The 13,304-nt window shown below is 31.5% G+C and overlaps 2 protein-coding genes across 4 annotated transcripts in view; one reads left to right on the top strand and one right to left on the bottom strand.

Annotated features, from left to right (window-relative positions):
• Nucleotides 1-13,304, top strand: part of LOC139516381 (uncharacterized) — a 341,046-nt gene that overhangs the window by 123,853 nt on the left and 203,889 nt on the right. The window lies entirely within an intron of this gene.
• On the bottom strand, nt 1,147-5,369 carry LOC139516384 (L-fucono-1,5-lactonase-like). Its single transcript, XM_071306452.1, has one exon. The coding sequence runs from the start codon at nt 2,863-2,865 to the stop codon at nt 2,026-2,028; it is 840 nt and encodes a 279-aa protein (XP_071162553.1). The 5' UTR covers nt 2,866-5,369; the 3' UTR covers nt 1,147-2,025.

The raw sequence follows: 13,304 nt of genomic DNA, 5'->3' as shown, positions 1-13,304 counted from the left end.
GTTGCTCTGATATAATTTTTATTTACTGCATTTTAGCGGTAATTTCTAAATTGTCGTAGAAATAAAATATTTCATCTAGTTGCTTTCGTTGAAGTTCGTGTTACATATCAAAATGAATTACATTGGTCGTTCCGGAACAATTGCAAACTTTCAATCCAGGTGTTCTCATCGAGGTCCGCGTTCATGTTTCAATTCAATACACAATATGTCATCTAGGTGCTTTCGTTGAAGTCGCGTTACATAGTAAAATGAATTTCATTGATCGGAACGTTTGCAATTGGTAGTGAGTCCAATGGTGTCACACACGTCGCACTTTGTCTATGTTTGAGCACAATTTTTGTTTATATTGTTTATACTGTATTTGATATTCGTACTTTTTTTATTTACATTTACTTAGGATTCTAATTTTACAGGAGTACATTTAATTTAGTTTAATTTATTAAGTAGATATTTTGAAAGTCACCATTGCTTTTGCAATGGATGACAGTCCACTTTTTTACAGGGAGTGGATTTGAGGTAGATCCCATTGAAGAGTACATGCATAATTTACAAGATACTCATGTTGATACCCCACATAAGAATTTTTATTCTATTAGTATTAGGTCAGGTACTGACAGTGAAGTCAGTACGTCTGAATACGAAGCAGCCCATAATTGGCAAACCCAGCGTCATAAGAAAAGGAAAATTTATATCTCTCCTGGTTTAAAAACTTATAGTGACAGTGTACAAAGCACTATTAAGAAAGCTGCTACTAGAAGGAGACTAGAAGTGAAAAAAAACTGTTAGCAAAGCGAAGAAGTTTTTCGCTGTTGTTACATGTGTTGATACAGAAACAAAACTGGGTCTTAAAAACCCTATTTTAATACAAAAACTGTTTAACAAAACAGTTGGTATAATTAACACTTTAAATAAAACTAAAACAGGCAATTTATTTGTAGAGTGTTTTGATGTAAATAAATTTAATGAGTTAAAAAAGCTCAACAAATTAGGTGAGTGGGAAATCAGAGTTAATATTCCCAAAATTATGTCCACTTCTGTGGGTTGTATTTATAGAACCCCATCAGATATAAGTATTGATCAGGTTTAAGAAGCCCTAGAGGCATATAATGTTATCAAGGTAGAAGAAATGTTCTTCTACGATAAAGTGAAGAATTAGAAGGTACGTTCTGCCACTTTAATATTATATTTTAATACTCCGGAACTACCGGAAAGAGTCAATCTGGGCTTTAGATCATATAAGGTCAAAATTTTTGTTAAAAAACCTATACAATGTTTTAAATGCCAAGGCTACGGTCACATGCAGAACGAATGTTCTAGTACAGAAATATGTGTCCGTTGTGGTGGTTCACATACAACACCAAATTGTGATAAACCCCCAAATGTATTAATTGTAATGGGGAACACCCCGCCTCAAATAAAGACTGTCCCAAGAGAATTGAAAATATCAAAATCATAACAAAGGTCGCTAAAGAGAAGTGCAGTTATAAGGAAGCACGGACAGAAGTAAAGCATGAAATTAAAAAACAAGATATAGTTCACCGTCCTAAAACAAATCTCCCCTTCCCAAAGAACACAAAGAGATAGAAGATATATTAGTATTTATAGCCTTATTACTTAAGAAACTACCTGCTATTAAGGAAGAAAATGCCCAATTTATTTATATTAAAGATTTAGTTAAAAAAGTTTTTGGGTTTGAAATACAACCACAAATTTTACAAAAAGATTTACTGAACTTATATAAGCAAGTATTTGTTTTACAGAGTAAATTGTACAGAATATCTCTTTTAATAATGTATATATTATATTTGTATTTAAACCTAATATTAATCATGGCAGCACATTTTACAGTACTGCACTGGAATTGCCAGGGTCTTAAAGCCCATGCACCAGATTTTTTATGGCACTTAGGGTCTGTTAAACATAGGTCTGACATTATTTTTTTTATTTTTTTTTTTTTTATAACACATTCACGGCATAGTTGTTTATTTATATACGATTCATCATTCTACATAAAATAATTGTGTTTTATAACTGTAATGAATAAAACTTCCGGCCATTTTCTTTGAACATTTTTTCTTTATCTTCATCAGAAAGGGATGGCAATAAATCATTTAATAAGCTGTATACATCCACATATTTACAACCAGCTTGTGAACACACTGGCCAATCCGAACCATACATACAACGGTCTATACCAAAACATCGGATTACGTGGTCAACATATGGTTGAAAATCTTCTTTCTTCCAATTAATTAGATCTCCTTCATTTACTAGTCCAGATATTTTACACCATACATTAGGAAACTCTGCAATGGATGCTATTTCCTCTTTCCAAGGCGACATTTTTCCATCTTTGGCGTAGGGTTTAGCGATATGATCAACAACAAATTTTAATTTTGGCAAACGTCTTATAAGGTCCGGAATATACTTTAGCAAATGTGGCCTCAGTAGTAGGTCAAATGTCAGTCCTCTGTCCTCGAGAACTTTTAATCCCTGAAAAACATCTTCGCGAGTTATCCACTTCTCATCCTCGAAATCTAGAATGTGTCGACATCCTTTGAACAGCTGATTTTGCTGCATGTCATCCAATACCTTTGGTAGATCAGAACCGGTAAGATCAAGGCCTGCTACAACAACCTTTATGATACTATGGTTCTTTGCAAGTTCCATTACCCATTTTGCTTCCTCTGGTTTGTTGTTCAAACATTGTACAAATACAGCATATTTTACAGGGGTAGCTTTTACCGCTTCTTCTAGTTCTTCTATTTGAAAATTCTTGAAAAGAGTTTTGTCATCTTTTGTCGGCCATGAATAATCAAATCTATCCAACTCCCAAATATGAAAGTGGGTGTCTACGTATGCCATGTTCAAACGTTGGTTCGTGCAGCTGTTTCTGACATTATTTGTTTACAAGAAACTTTTTGTTCAAATGAGTCAGATTTTATAGATATACAAGGATATATGTTGGCTGCCTTCTCCACGAGAGACACAAAAAGAGGGGGGGGGGCGGCTATTTATTGTAAAAATGGTATTAACTTTACTAAGGTATCGTTAACCAGTAAATTAGAGATTTCAGCTATTAACATTATTTATAATAAGAAACATTTTCATTGTCAATATATACGACCCACAATCTGATACAGTTCAGACAGACTATGATACTTTAATAAACCAATTTGATACCGAATTTATTTTATGTGGAGATTTAAATGCTCACCACAATTTATGGGGTAGTGAAAGAATAGACACGAAAGGTAGAGAATTAGCAAATTCAATTTTATATAATAATATTTGTTTATTAAATGAAGGATCAGGCACGCGCCTGAATCCTACTAACCTTAAAACTTCATGTACTGATTTAGCCTTTTGTAGTTTGAATTTAGCTCACAGGATTCAGTGGTCAGTTGACCAAAATACTACTTTTAATAGTCATCACTTTTCTATATCACTTAAAATAGATATCAAAGTTAACAATAGTGAAGAAAATAATAACTTTAAATGGAATTTTAAGAAAGCTGATTGGAAGAATTTTTCCAAAGCTTGTGATGAGAGAATTTCAGATAATTATATTTCTGATAATAGTGAAAATTCTAATACTATGTTAACTACTGAGCTTATTGATATTGCAACTCAGTTTATTCCTATTAAAAAATTTAGAAATTAAAACGAAACCTTGTGTGCCATGGTGGTCTGACCAATGCACCAAAGCAATAAAGGAAAGAAATAAGGCTAGAAACAAAGCTAGACATACAGGAAAGGGGCATGACTTTATTATTTATAAGGAAAAAAACAAAATTAGTCAAAAAGTTTTACATGATACACAAGATATATATTGGAAAAGTTATTGTAACACATTGAATGACAATTCCAATATTTCAGATTTATGGTATAATATTTAAAAAATGCTTGGTAAAATAAGCAGCAAAAAAGAGATACCAGCTCTTATAGCATGTGGTCACTTTTTAACTAATACTATTGATAAAGCAAACTATTTTGCTAAAAAAATTGTAGAAGGTAGCAGTTCTAACAACTATGATAATGAATTTAAAAAACATAAATCTACTGTTGAAGAGCAGGAATTCAACACGTTTCTTAAATAATATAAAGAAAATCAAGATTGTTTTAACGAAAAATTCACTTTACAGGAATTTAAAGATGCCATTTCAGATACAAACGATGGTTCACCTGGTAAAGATAAAACAAGTTATGGCATGTTCAGACATCTCAGCGACAAACCTTTAAACATGTCTTTGCTGTTTTTAAATAAAATATGGTTTTTACAGGAGATTCCGAAAGACTGGAAACATTCTGTAGTCATCCCATGTTTAAAACAAGAAAAAGATTCAAGTGATCCTTTGTCTTATAGGCCTATAGCTTTGACCTCTAATTTTAATAAAATTATGGAAAAGATGGTATAAATAACCGATTAAGATGGTTTTTAGAAAAAAATAATTTATATAATCCAAACCAAAGTGGATTTCGAAAAAAATAAAAATACTTTACAGCAATGTAGTAGACTTGATAATGAAATACATAAAACTTTTGCTAAGAAATATATTACTGTTGGCGTTTTCATAGATTTTCAAAAGGCTTTTGATATGCTATGGAAACACGGATTATTAAAGAAAATGGTTAATTTTGGTATTAAAGGAAATTTACTAGCTTATGTCAATAATTATTTGACATCAAGAACACTACAAGTTAAAATAAATAATACTTTTTCAGAAACTTATTTTGTTGAAAATGGTACCCCACAAGGGAGTTGTATAAGTCCCACTTTATTTAATATTATGGTTAATGATTTATCAACATGTTTACAAGACTGTGAGATTTCACAATTTGCAGATGACGGTGCTATATGGAAATCAGGTTCATGTATTAAGTTCTTACAGAAAAAATCCAACTAGACTTGGATAAAATTTGTAAATGGTGCTCTACATGGGGCTTGAAAATTTCTCCAAGTAAAACTGTTGCTAAGATATTTACAAGAAGAAACAATATAAATATATCTTTAAAACTTGGTAATCACATTAGAAATAGTTTTATAGGATTAATTTTTGACAGAAATTTAACTTGGCATAAACATATCCAAAGTTTACAAACAAAGTGTCTAAAAGTTATTAACTGTATGAGAGTACTTACAGGAACAAGATGGGGCGCAACCAGCAATATCCTTAGAACTATTTATATTTCCTTGATTAGATCAAAACTTGATTATGGATGTGAAATTTATAATTCAGCTTCTTTTAGTACTAAAAAATGTCTAGATAAAATTCAAAATCAAGCATTACGTATATGTACTGGTTCAATGAGATCAGCTTCCTTGAAAGCTTTGCAAGTTGAAATGGGAGATCCGCCTTTAGAAATAAGAAGACAAAGTCTAATAGCAAAAGCCTTTTTAAATATGAAGCTAAAGCCGCGGTAAATGACACTTTCATTTTTGAGTATTACTCCAAAAACGTTATAAACGAAAACCCTTTTCAATAACAGCAAGAGATTTTCTAGCTCAAAATAAATTTTCTACTGAATGTATTTATAGATATTCAGAATGTCCATGTCCACCATGGCATATCGAAAAATCATTAGTTAAAACACAAGTTCAGGATAAAATAAGTAAAAAGGATCTGCCACATTTAATTAAAAGTGAGGACGAAATATCAAACGACTCAGAATATTCAAAACATTTGCAAATATTTATAGATGGATCTAAAGACCCACATGGTAATACAAGTTGTGCATATGTTGTTCCAGAACTTAAAATAAAAAAGGTTTTAAACTACCAAACTATATTTCTATATTTATGTCAGAATTAATGGCAATATTTGTAAGTCTTTTATGGCTGGAAGATTTTAAACCTATTAAAACTGTAATTTTTGTAGATTCTTTGTCAGCTTTTCAAGCCATCAGAGCTCCTATTTTTAAAGTAAAGAATCAAATTTTATACGATATTCATTTAATTTTGACTTCACTTAAAAAGGGTGGATCACAAATTATATTTGAATGGGTACCAAGTCATGTCGGAGTAATGGGCAACGAAAGTGCAGATTTACAAGCCAAAAACGCACTTAATTTAGACAACTGCATAGATTTTATACCTCTCTTTAAAGAAGACATTAAAACTGCCTGTAAAAATTTTCTGAAAAATTCATGGCAAAAAGATTGGGAAACAAACAAAGATAGGTCATTATTTAAAATTATTGATCAAGTAAATTTTCAAATTAATATTCCAAATTTAACAAGAGAGAAAGAAATATTACTCTTCAAATTAAGAACAGGATATATTGGACTAAATATTAAAGCACCTGAATAAAATTGGAGTAGTAACCTCAAATCTATGTATAAACTGCAACCAGATCGAAAGTGTAGAGCATTATATGTTAAATTGTAAATTATTCAATTTAGAAAGGCAAATTTTATTTGAAAAACTAAAAAAGTTAAATGTTACTGATTTTTCACTTAAAAATTTACTAAAAGGTTATAATTTTGCTCAAATTTATGAATATGTGCTGAGTACGAAAAGACTACCTTATGTCAACCATACGTAGCAATTTTTTTTTTAGATTTTATTAGTTTTTATCTGAACTAAATTCCAATGCTGTATTTTGTTTTACCTTTTTCATATAATTCATATAAAAATAGGGGTCTACCTATATTAGGGAGAATTCATTTTCTGCCCCAGGAAAAAAAATTGTTAAATTTGTTAATGAATACTTTTAATAGTTTAAGACTTTTATCATGCTATATTCACCTACATCAAAACACCAGGATAGCTACCTTCACTATATAGAAAGAAATACACAAAAGAATGTCTTTGCCTAAGATAAGGAACAGTACTCACCAAGAGAGCGATATCTTTAAATTTTCAACTCGACCTCGATAAAGAATTCCCTACTTACGTAGCACTACAGAATTAATTTTCATTACATTCATTTTCATATTTAAGCTGCTAAATTTATTACACTTTTTTTTAATATTCAAGCATTAATTCATGCTAAGTCATCGACACAACATATAGACAAGTAGATTAGCTGTGCCAACCAGTGGTCACCCCCTAACATGGTAGTCGTGATATACAGGGTATGAAATTATGTTAAATATTTAACCAGATTGTCGTGTATGTAGCTTGTTTAACAATGGCGTCAGCACAAGTACATCGAATGTACTTACGGGAAAAACAAGCAAGTACAATTCAAACTGGAATCCTTGAGCACCCTAGTAAATTAATATAAAAGTATAAAGTACCGTATGTTGTTATAGAAATAAGTTAATTTATTATTCTTTATATACATAATATATACAATTTGGCTTTTTTTTGGGGGGGGGGGTATATCATGAAACAGTTTTTTGCATTTCGGGATCTAGACAGTGGCATGTCCTCTGCCTGACTGATCACCAGACAGAGAACAGGTCAATGTCTGGTTCCAGTTTGCAATTAACCTACACTACCATGGTTAGTACCTCCGTGGGATAGTGCGTATACACGATTCTCACGGGACCACTGGCTGGGGCAACTGATCGAAACTTAAGTCGTTTATTTCAAAAGCAAATAAGTAACATCTGATAAAAAACAACAAATGAGCGACACACTAGGTTCTTGTAAAACTCACAACAAAAGTCATAAAAAATAAAACATAAAGTAGATTCTATTTTAGGAACATATAGGGCGCAATTTGCAATAGGAAAGCCGTCCTTAAAAAACCCACAGAAGAAGAAGAACGTTTGCAAACTTTCAATCCAGGTGTTCTCATCGAGGTCCGCGTTCGTGTGTGAATTCAATACACAATATGGTAAAAATAAAAATCAAATTTATACTCTATGCCGTCCGATTAAACAAATAAAATTTAGAGGAATAGCACTTTTACGTTTCTTCTAACACAACAAAAGTATCTATCTTTTTCGCCAATGCAAATTATCATTATTTACATTAGAACAAGGATTTGTATACTATGCAATTTATTGAGACAGTAACATTAATATATTATTGTTTTCGCACCCTTTCATTTAAGGTAATTAAATCCAAATAACTAAATTAAATTAATTGTATATTTAATGATATAAACTAAAAGAATTGCTTCGATATTTCTATAATCAATCAATAAATTTATGATGCATACGAAACTTTAATGAATAATTATCGTTTGTAGTTTTTCAAAATAACTATTATATCCGATAAAAATGGGAAAATAAATCTATCGGATAAAATCTACCGATTTTTTTATGAGACAAAATTGATCCTTATTGGAGTCAAATTTGTAATATGGATTCATACATGACAAAACATGTCCTCAGTAACGGAACAAAACAAAAAAACACCATGGTAAAATAAAATCCGTCATTCTTTTAGAGTAGTTCTCGAAGGTTAACATATAGTTATATAATGCAGCGACTCTGTGGGATTGCGACGTCAAAGACGTTATATCTGCCACTGAACATGTACAAAATGAGAAAAAAATGAACTTTCTTAAAACTGTTCGGTAAAGACGGCCGTTTTTTAAGCAGCACTGGTTAGCATATTTCGTCTGTTCTCGATTCAAACCAATCCATCTTAAATACACCAGAGATTACTAAAATAAAAGTCTTTTAGCAATGAATTTTTTAGGTAGGTATTAAGCTTCAATTCGACCATTAACTACCGTCAATTTTCGTTTTTTTCAGTATTACGAAAAATATGTTATAATCCCTGACCTTCCAGAAGCTTATATACTTCGTTCATTCGATTGTATGAAAGTTTTTTTTAGAAACCTGTCTCTTAATGCCTAAAACAATTAAAGGATAAAAGCGATTTCTGTTTGAAGAAACGAATGTCATTCTAAAAAAAGAACGTTTTCGCTGTTTACGTCGTCCTGATGCAAACGTCAAAGTTGAAATAAAAATTACACTCTGAGATTACCCTAAAGACATTTCGTTAGCTGTGCTTAGGACTAAATTTATAAATCGTTCATTTGCAAGCACAAAAAAAATAATTATGCAAAACATGTGATAAAACTTCCTAATTTTAAAATTGAGAAAAATCCAACAGGAAACCAAAGTACTATAGTCTAATAAGGTTCGGTATTTATTTAAAAACAATCTCCATCCAACTTCAGAGTATGACGTAAATCGATTTGTTTACTATAGCTAAGCAACCAACAGACAAAATAAATCTTGCCTCCCCGATAAAGACTATATATTTAAAGACACGGAATAAAAAAAATAGGAAATAACAGCATGTCACATTGGTTACAAACACATTTATGCAAACATGAAGCAGCTGTTTCTTGGCTGAACTGGTCAGTGGTAATACAAAACCGGGGTTTAAAAAAAAAATGAAGAAAAAGAAGCAGACATTTTAAATTTATAAAAAAGCAAATCAGAAATAGTGTTTAACTGAATTTGAAAGAAAAGAAAGTATAAAAAATAAAGTCTATAATATGTAAATATTTATTTCAGAAAGCTAACAATAAAATGAAAGTAAAATATGTGATACTTAAGAACATTGGACGGGGCCGTAACAGCCTCATGTTGGAAATTTAAAAAAAAAGTTGAAACAAAAGCTTGTCTTCATCATTGCTCATTGTTTCACGGTGAATGTCTTACATGAAGCAAACTCTCATTAGTCCGGTGTCGCCCCTGCATGTTTTGCGTGATCCATGCACGTTTCTGATTTACTTTAAGTTTTTAATTTTGAGCGTCTTTTGTTGGTACATATGTGTCTTATCTGTACCCCATGACCCGGATTTGTCTTTTATTCATTTATTGTCCTACTTTATGGCTATAATCTAAGTGTTAATTGCCATTTTTAGTTGGGAAAGGAGAGGACATGCAACCACTTGTACAGATAAACGACAGAATTACCATACAAGCATTTATAGTCAACACAATCAGAAAGAGTTCCCATCGTCGGACGGGGAATATGAAGGCTTCCAAGAATGAACAAGTGACATGTCTAACTCTTAACAGTTAGAAAACGGACTATCGACATCGAGCGCTTGTTTTTCATATTTGAAACTGCATGCATATACGTATACGTTTATTATAGTGATGAGTTTTTGCGTCTGACGAAAACTAAATTCCTGCATGGTTTTATCTTGCCATACGTTTATATTTGTTTGATAGGTAGTTACTCAAAATCGTTATTTAAAAATCATGTTTGTGAGATGTAGATTCATTTCAATACCGAAATGTCGTCTATGTGTTAAGTTTCACAAGTGTATAATACGGAGAAGCGCTGAAGGTACATTACTTCCATTTTGTTTCGGTGTGAACCATCGATGTTTACCGCAATATCAAAGAATAAGATGATGATGTTAGAAAGAACTATGGGCGTCATGTGGCAAATATTACATGCATATCGGACCATTAGTTGTCAATCTGTATAAAAAGATTTCCAATACAACCATATTATTGAGAAAGAATGTTTACATGCTATACTCTCGTACTAGTATTACAAGGTTCTTGTGTCGTTCACCTTAGACACACATCTTTTTAACGATGTTTAAAAAAAAGACAGAACCAATTTAATGTCATATTCCCCTATTTTTAAATATAACTATAAGTCTTTTCTCTGGCAAAAATACCCCTATTTAGCGGACAAGCAGTTTATCCTATTTTCTGTTATTGAATACCAAGGAGGAAATAAATCCCGAAATTAATTTGAAACTTTCATACTCAATAGTTTTCCAGCAAAATCTTCACATCCCTTTGGGGATAATTAGTGTACGTCCAGTGGCATATATAACATGCATGTCGGAACAGGAAATTTGGCATAATGTACGTTCAGAACCATGCTCATATTATTATACAATATACCCAACAATTGTGATGACGAATTCCTTCCTTTGTTCGAGAACAATCTTATTGAAATAGAAATATGTGGTTTTACTATGTCCATATATAACTTCGATGAACCAAAGCAAGTTAAATATCGACCTGTATTTAATTCAAATTGGTTCTCTTCTTCTGCTTCGTCCATCGACATCCCATGATAACATACTGTTGTCATACGAGGACCAGTCTATTTACAAAACTTTTAACCCAAATTAAATAAAATGTATGTTTCTTTCTTATGTTCAATGTAAAAATGTATATAATTTTAAATTGCAACTATCTATAGTTCCGTAACTTTCTATCCAGGCATACAAACGAATGGTCGACAAGTGCGTATATTATTGTAAAATCAATATTTCTTGTAGGTTTCAAACTGTCCTTCACTTTTGACAACGAGTACTTACATTTCCCCAAATTTACCCTTGGAAAAAATGTGTAAACAGATTTTTGTTTTATCAAATCTTTTTTTTGGAATTATTTATGAATAATATTCTTTACATCAGATTTTTTTTTATAAACAAGCGTAAGAGTAGTAATGACAAGTATATCACTATCGGACACGCAAGACAGAGATGTATATTATACACCTGATAAATCAAAATGGAAATTTTCAAGTTATCGGTCGTGTACACTGATCAATACCCTCAGAAGTGAAACGATGTGTGAATACCTGAACGTGTCCCTCACAATACATATGGGAGTAATACCTTTAGCCATGCTGGTGATCAGACAAGGGAAGGTCCGAATTTATTTAAATAAGTTTATTCCATATAATAATTATGAACAAATTAGATTTTCGAAAACAATTTTAACGGAACACTTATTTATGACTTTGAACTATGACTTTTTCACCAATTCCACTATAAACAGTTAAAAACGAGTTTTTCACAGATCGTAGTCCGATCGTGGCCTATTGGGACTGCGGTATTAGTCTAATATCTTGGCTGCGTACGTGCTGTCCTTGGTCTTTTCCTTTGATTTGGCTTACGAGCAAGTTTCTGGTGTTTTGGCACTTCAAACTCCGTGAAGACCAGAAAATAGAACAAAACATGTTTAACCCCCCCCCACACATTATTATGTATGTGCCTGTCCTAAGTCAGGAGCCTGTTATTCAGTGGTTGTCGTTTGTTTATGTGTTAAATATTTGTTTTTCAAATAAATAAGGCCGTTAGTTTTCTCCTTTGAATTGTTTTACGTGGTCATTTAGGGGCCTTTTATAGCTGACTATGCGGTATGAGCCTTGCTCATTGTTGAAGGCCGTGCGGTGACCTATAGTTGTAAATTTCTGTGTCATTTTGGTCTCTTATGGAGAGTTTCATAAGTGATCATACCACATCTTTCTTTTTTATAAATAATAATTAGAACGCAATGATACCAATATTTTTTTAATTCAACGCTATTTTTAGAGAGTGATCAGATTAACAGCTGTTAGCGTGAAAGTAAATTATTTATAAATGGTGTTTCACCGATTCTTTTTTTTTTCAAATATGGAACAATGCAATTTAATTCTATTGTATATAATATATCTAGAGATATGAAAATACGAAAGAATTATTCTTCTTAATTTTTGAACTATAAAGAATAAAACTAAACTTTTTATTGTACGAAGTTTTAATAAAATACGAAAACATACAAAGAAAATAATAACGATATTTATTTTTTTTATCGAACATTTCCCAACTATATATGTAGATTTCTCATATTTCTCGACTGGTTTCAATTATTACAAACACAAAGAAAAATGATTATTAATCGTTTTTTTCCTAAAAAAATTATGGATATAACGTTTTTTTTCTAAAACACAAGTGTGGACACAGATGAGTGTGGATAGTATGTTTGGATGTTTGACAGTGTTTTATGATAAATGTAGTTCTATGTGTTAATCTAGTCCTATATGTGTTAATAACTGTGTTGCACGATGCCAACCAACCTGAGCTTTAGGAGTGTTGTTTATTTTATATTTAGTATAGGTTTTATGTTCAAGACGGGCATGGAAGAGACACTAATTGCATTAGTTACCAAATAATTATGATAGAATATGTTCCACATCTTTGATTTTGGATACATTTTATAGCTAGGAGAGCAACACATAATAGGTTCAAATTTTCGTGATTTTTTTTAAATTGGGAGATGATATCTGAGAACATGATATAAGGAGCCTGTAATTCAGTGGTTGTCGTTTGTTTATGTGTTACATATTCGTTTTTTCATGATTTTTTGTACATAAATAAGCCTGTTATTTTTCTCCTTTGAATTGTTTTACATTGTCATTTCGAGACCTTTTATAGCTGACTATGCTGTATCAGTAGTATGCTAGTAGTCTGTTGTTATTTATGTATTATTGTCATTTTGTTTATTTTCTTTGGTTACATCTTCTGACATCAGACTCGGACTTCTCTTGAACTGAATTTTAATGTGCGTATTGTTATGCGTTTACTTTTCTACATTGGTTAGAGGTATAGGGGGATGGTTGAGATCTCGCAAACATGTTTAACCCC

This window comes from Mytilus edulis, chromosome 3 (genome assembly GCF_963676685.1).
Source record: "Mytilus edulis chromosome 3, xbMytEdul2.2, whole genome shotgun sequence".
NCBI classification, from domain to species: domain Eukaryota; kingdom Metazoa; phylum Mollusca; class Bivalvia; order Mytilida; family Mytilidae; genus Mytilus; species Mytilus edulis.
Note: the sequence above shows the minus strand (reverse complement) of the source record. Positions and strands in the feature narration are given on the sequence as shown.